The following is a 6,859-nucleotide window of genomic DNA, read 5'->3' on the forward strand; positions in this document are numbered from 1 at the left end:
ACATCATAACGCAGATGACAGAAGAACACCTAAACTTTTTTTCGTTTAAGAAAATTGCTAAACCCGTACTAGAGGCTAAGGTTTCCGCTGCCTCACGCCACCGCGCCATACCCCTTACCTTCCCCTCCGAAGGGCCGCCTTGACTGAAGGGCCACCCCCTCGATCCACATACAAAGGTCATTGTCCTGAAGGTCGTCAGCTGATCCGCCATCATTGGCCTTCGCCCTGCGCGCAGGGCCACCGCGCAGTGTGGAACTGTGTCTGGGTAAAGAGCCATTGATGATTGTTGAGGGTTGGAAACAAGTTGGAAATGATACTTTAATGGTCAGTTTCGTCTGGAAAGAAGGGTTGGAACTGCTGCCGCTACAAGGATTCGTTATCGACGTAGAAAAACGCGCTGGGATTGGTGGAACGCGCAGTAAACGTTTTTATCGATGTCGATAACGAACCCGTGTAGTGGCCGCTGGTTGAAAAGGATTAACTGTATGAAAATAACTGCATGCGATATTAGTTGCATTAATAATTTTAATGAAAGTATGAAAGCACATTCTTAGGTGTTTCTGATTTTCATTATTAAAAACGATTGCAGAACTTAGATAGGCAATAATCTGTAAATTAAAAAAAAACGTACACTTGATAAAGCAAGTTAAGTCCAAATAGGTACCTACCTAATTGATTTGATTATCCCTCTTGTTTACAGTAGCAAATTATGTTAATAAAATTATAGCAGTATTCAATTTTCACACTACTACCGACTGAAACAATTACATTACAATGTTATTCGATAAATGCTCTGCCTTGCCCACTTTAACTTAAGACCAGATTTTTATCACCTCACTTTAAACCTATACTAACTTAAGTCTTTCTGATTAAAATTCTATTAAACATAGTCATAGTCAATCTTGTACAAAACGCCCTCTAGAGATAGGTAGGTAGTTCTGGTATAACAATAATTATTATGTAACTGGTGAACATCACTCCGTATTTTTATTTGACCAAAGTTCCATTATCAGTGACCCAGGTTGACCCAGTCACCCCTTTCGCCTTCTCGCTCGCCAGAAACAAAACCACATCAGCTATCTCGCTCGGATCCGAGATCCTATTCAAAGCCGTGGCTCCCTTCATCAGGTCCCAATAGAAGTCAGTGTCAGTCAAGCCCATGTTCACTATTATATCGGTTTTCACTGGACCAGGATTAACCGTATTCACTCTTACGCCTTTCTTGGCCAGCTCCGATGCCATAGACCTTGAGAAGTGGTCTAGAGCAGCTTTAGTTGAGCAGTAGATCCACGCCTTATCGAAGTTCCGGAGGGAAGCTACGCTGGATATGTTGACGATATTTCCTTTAGTCTTTATGAGGTGGGGTGTGGCCAGTTGTGTCAAATGTACGACGGCGCGGAAGTTCACTGCCATTATACGATCAAACTCTTTCATCGTTTCTTCTCTGCCAAAAGAGACTGTGCTTGCTATGCCAGCATTATTAATAAGAATGTCAATTTGTCCGAAAGTCTGAACAGTTTTGTCAATGATCCTCTTAACATCTGCTTCAGTGGTCACATCAGCGTTGATGGCGAGAGGCTTGGTGCCGTTTTTGATGCATTTACTGGTGACACCGTCGAGCTTGGCTTGGTTCCTACCAACTAGGACTACACTGGCTCCTTGTTCAGCAAAACTCATGGCTATAGCTGCTCCTATACCAGAGCTGGCTCCAGTCACAATCACCACCTTGTCTTTGAAACTCATGGCTTGCAGTTGCACCCAGATAGCGTAATAAACTAGGCTTATGGTGCCTAGGTCAGGTATTTATAACAAATGGTTCGTGCCTAACAATGATTGTTTACACACAGCTATGTGGAAGTCATTTTGTAAGCAATTATAAAAACAGTTTGCTTTGGATAATGGGGTTTAATGGTTTGGAGTCTGGTGTGGAGTAATTGAAACGGTACCTAATGAATGTGCGTAAGTTAAGTAATACAAGTGAGTAGGTTTTGTTGTAATTTTTTATAAGAGTATTAAATACACTATGGGACACTTGCACAAACATTTAAATCTAGATTTAGTGTCAAATCTTGATTTAAGAAACGTCAATCCATATAAAATTTGACACTAAATCGAGATTTAACAGTAAATCTAGATTTAATATGTTGGTGCAAGTGGCCCTATGTCTGACGTTGTAAGAAGCTTATTAATGTAAATATGTTACTTTCAGAGTAAAAATGTCCTTAAATAAACTTGAATTATGCAGATCCCCTAGACTTTTTTTACTTGAAAAGAAATCTACGCTTCTACATAGGTTGGTACGAGTATTATGAATTAAGGGTCTGCAAGGGGGAATCGAGGGTTGGCATTGTCATAGAATTATGTAGTAAACGATGCTCTACAACCTTGAAAAAAATCACACAGGTAGCCGAAGAGTCTAGCTAGGTGCTGAATGATTCGAATTCAAGTAAATGATTATGGATAACTGTAAATAAAATTCAGAATATGACGAAAAACCAGAAAATCACACTCCTGTATTGTAACAACTTTGTCGTAATTATTAAGAATTTTCATATGATTTTTATCATATTATAAAGTTAAAGGCTTGGACTAGGCGCTAAATACCTTGTTTTTTAATAAACACACACTTATTTTGTGTAAATTAATCCCAAACTTGAGCAATTTTTTTCCCTCAAATCTTCATACAAATATCTATGGCGGCTTTCTGTGTTATAAAATCATAAACACAAGTGACGTTTGACTTAGAAAACGGCCTTGAGTGGCGGTCAAGTTGTTCTCCGCCTGCGATACTTTCCATTAACATTGGGACTTGTTTTCATGTTTTTAGCGTACAGTCGGGTTTTTCGTTTGCTTATTATTATATTTTTTATAATTGTATTTTTTTATTTGTAACTTTTTAGTTGTTTTTATTTTATGAAATTTTACGTCAGTAGTTCATGATCATTTTTTATTTCAATAATTTTGGTGTTGTTATTTAAATACCTTCAATATGCATATTTTTGTAATGTGAAAATCAAGCCCTTTTATTTGATACCTTACACGGCAAAGTTGAATTATTATTTTTTCGATCATCACGTTATGTCCTCTAGAGGGCGCTATGTACATTTTAATGGAACGTCACATAACCTATAACCATCGCGCCATCAATACGCTTCTAACAATACCTCATACATCAAAATAGAAACTTTGTTGGACATGACTGTGTCTTTTTACCATGGAAAACGAATATTTTTTTTCGCGAATTTGCAAATCTCGTAGAACAAAAGTTGTCCAGAATGACTCCTTGAGTCATCCCCTTTTGGCTTAGTATAGCCCTTTTGCGACACTATGTATTTACTTTGCTTTGTCGTCGGGGTTCAGTTGGCTGGAGGATGCCCGAAACTTATTATCTACACTTTAATACTTGTAGTTACCTTTCTACAAGTAAATACCACATTTGTTTGAGAAAGCTAATCGGGTTCCGAGTATGGAGTAAAGTGGCACCCCTATTAATTTCTACTCTTTCCTGGTGCCTACCAGTGTAAGTAAGAATTATACTTACTTACCCTAAAATCACCCAAAATGTACTTGAACATAATTGTCAATAAAGTTGGCGAGTAAAAGTTTATCGACCCACTGTGCAAACTTACATGTGTGCGTGTCACTGCGTGTGCTGTGTGAAGAGCATTGAAAACCCAAAATTGGCGCGGCACGTCACCCTGTACGGGCCCTTAATCTAAAAACTAGCTGGTTGTAGCCTGGAATTATATTATAATTATAAGTAGGTTGACCCATGCCATGAGTAGTAAATTGCCAAGATTCAGTTGTTGTTTATTCATATTATCATAACTTGAAATCATAACACAGAAGAAAATTATTCATAATTGACATAGGGTGAGGTACAATAATGATTAAAGTAAGTACATTGATTATTTTTAATGGTAGGTATTCAAATTCAAATCATCAGGGCACTCTGCAAATGGAATAATCAATTAAAACTAAATAGGTAGTTCTAGTAACAATAATTTAATTAAGTAGTATACCAATTTATACATAACCGTGCTGTTACTTAAATCAAATAATTGATAATAAATATAATAGTGGAATCATAACAATCCTGTCCCCTTACCATTCGCTGATAACAACTGGACAACGAGGGAGAAATTCAACGTCGGATATGTCGAGTCATGGACGCAGGGTTGTCAAGACGTAAATAGAATAGTACATCACATGGCCTGAGCTCCGTTGTCAGTGATCCACCTGGACGCAGTCACACCCCTAGCCTTATCACTGGCGAGGAACAGAATGACATCAGCCACCTCCTGGGTCTCCGACACTCGGTGCAGCGCAGTCATTGCCTTCATGCTCTCCCAAACCTTGTCAGACACCGACCCGGGTATCCCCATGTTGTCTATGATATCCGTCTTCACCGGCCCAGGGTTGACAGCATTCACTCGGACGCCTTTAGGACCTAGTTCCAGAGCTAGGGACTTCGTGAAGCTATCCACAGCGGCTTTGGAGGGGCAGTACGCCCAGCCGTTAGGGAAGGTTTTTGTTGACGCAATGCTGGATACGTTGATGATGTTTCCTTGGGACTGGAGCAGGTACGGCAGGGCTAGGTAGGTGAGGTGAACGACCGCGCGGTAGTTCAGCGTCATGACGTCATCAAGTGCCGCCATCGTGTCTTGGCTTCCGAAGGTGACTGTGGTGTTTTTACCAGCATTGTTGACCAGCACGTCGATTTTACCGTAGGCTTTCAGCGTTTCTTCTATAATCCTCTTCGCGTCCTCTTCTTTGACGACATCAGCGTTGATGACTAGAGGTTTCTTGCCAGCTTCGAAGCACAAGCTGGTGACATTGTCGAGCTTGGCTTGGTTTCTTGCTACCAAGACCACGTTGGCTCCTTGGCCCGCGAAGCTCACGGCCGTCGCCGCTCCGATGCCGGAGCTGGCTCCGGTCACTATCACCACCTTGTCTTTGAAACTCATGGTCACTGTCTGTTCACAGGTGTTTGTTCCACTGAAGCTGATAGCCGAGTGGCGGGTCAGCCACTTGCGACGGTGTTATCGATGTTATCAGCGTTATTGCCGAATCGTATTACTAAATACGTAGGTACATATACTTATTATATGAAGTATCATTTAGTGGTTCTTTACAATAAATTGATTTGTCCGCGAAAAATACAAATATGACTGAAATCGGAAGCCATGATAAACGTAATATTTACCCCATTTTAAATTAATTGAATTCTTAACACTAACCTTATAATCGCTAGCGCTATATATAGGTCTATAAGATATACCTCAGAGTAGTAATAATAACATGGAATCTCTATCAGCAAACATAAATGTAATTAGACTATATTTTACAGTGTTAATCCACTCACCCAACAATAACCGTACGATACCGATCATAATCTGAACTTATGTTCCCATCCACGGTTAGTGCTCACCTAATGACCTACCTAGGGTACCTGGATACTGGGTTGGTTCTATTATTCCTTAATCTATTGTACAGGTAACCTAGGTGCCTACCTACAGACCTACAATAATAATGTCATATCATAAGTTATACTTACTAAAATCGTCTTCATAGGTATTTATATAATGATTATGTTTCCTAACAACTACAGTTATTTACCGTGTAGGTACGTATTAAACTAATCGTAAAATAAAGATACTCAGAAAGTGTATCTAGGTATAATTATGCCCTTTTGGTTTACTATAAAATATAACTATATATCACAAGCATGGAATATATGTAATTGTCTAACGAGAAGGACCTACGTTCTTCAGAAAGTATAGTTATTTCCCTAGCTAAATCCATAACCAAGATATTATGGCAGTATGAATGAGTCGGGAACCAAAAAGGTCTACATTGGCAAATCCCCAATGTTTGCCGACCGCCCCGGGGTCTATAAATACATTACTGGTTAGCGGGAATAAAGGCATTACTTATGTGCTTACCAATATTCGTAACCTCATTTCTAGAGGTGAACGAAGATAAATAAGTAGCTAATTATTTAATAAACCGTGGGTTATTCGTTATTTATGGAATAAATGGATTTCATTTTGTTGATGGCTTTATTGAACGGGTAAGGTTAAGTAAAGTTAAAGTATACGGGTAAGTACCTACTACCTTTATTTTTCACAAAATAAGAGATGTTGAGTAGGTAGGTTCAGAAAGAGAGGTGTAAGTAGGTATATAGGTCTGTACGTTTTTCCTTGGTAAGTATGGTATATTCTGAACCTTCTATACAGGGCATTTTAAAGCAGTACATGGTAGATTAGGTTGTAAGGCCAAACGGGGTGACTTTGCCCGTTATTCGGCAACGTTATATTTTACGCAGTTAAATAAGTGAAGCAATCTCAAGTTAGTCAGTTCTAATACGATGCGCTCGGCCCACACATTGGCATGAGGGTTACCAGAAGGCACGAGTCTGGCTGGATGCCAGACGATATGCCAAACAGTCTTCATGCTTCATGTCTTTCATGGTCAAAGAAATAATCCGGATATGCAGAGTAGATTTCGGACCCCTAGCGCCATCTATTGAATAAAGCTTGTACCTATTACTTGGTGTTTGGAAAATGCTTCCGAATTAACATGGAGATTATCATAATGTCTGTCTAGATTCTAGAACGTGCTAACACTAGACTAAATACCTATAATAGGGTTTCTCAGCGTGCTGAAAAGATTAGCCAGTGTGCGTAGGAAAGTCGATAAGTAATTCATAAAAGAGGCTTCTTTAGTACATCCATTATTTTCTCTCTGAACCCAAACCAAGATCGCATCGCAGAAGAATTTAATTTAATAGCGCCAAAATACTTCAGTTAAAAAGCAGTTTTTTCAAAAAGTTCCCGGCATTCCTGTTCTTGAGTGT

At 39.3% G+C, this 6,859-nt stretch overlaps 2 protein-coding genes across 2 annotated transcripts; both read right to left on the reverse strand.

The window, feature by feature from the left end:
* Positions 1-332: 332 nt before the first annotated feature.
* LOC105381006 (uncharacterized oxidoreductase MexAM1_META1p0182) lies at positions 333-2,041 on the reverse strand. The gene has a single exon (XM_011550637.3). The coding sequence runs from the start codon at positions 1,741-1,743 to the stop codon at positions 988-990; it is 756 nt and encodes a 251-aa protein (XP_011548939.3). The 5' UTR covers positions 1,744-2,041; the 3' UTR covers positions 333-987.
* A 1,945-nt stretch (positions 2,042-3,986) lies between these two features.
* On the reverse strand, positions 3,987-5,042 carry LOC105395872 (3-oxoacyl-[acyl-carrier-protein] reductase FabG; the record flags this gene model as incomplete). The annotated part of the gene is made up of 1 exon (XM_011567849.3): positions 3,987-5,042. A coding segment is annotated over one exon (837 nt), but the record flags the coding sequence as incomplete, so codon positions are not given.
* Positions 5,043-6,859: the final 1,817 nt, after the last annotated feature.

The sequence above is a fragment of the Plutella xylostella genome, chromosome 21 (genome assembly GCF_932276165.1).
Source record: "Plutella xylostella chromosome 21, ilPluXylo3.1, whole genome shotgun sequence".
Classification (NCBI taxonomy): domain Eukaryota; kingdom Metazoa; phylum Arthropoda; class Insecta; order Lepidoptera; family Plutellidae; genus Plutella; species Plutella xylostella.

What these genes read in the sequence shown, in the direction of transcription:
- LOC105381006 (XM_011550637.3), bottom strand. Translation starts at nt 1,743, where the DNA reads ATGAGTTTCAAAGACAAGGTGGTGATTGTGACTGGAGCCAGCTCTGGT.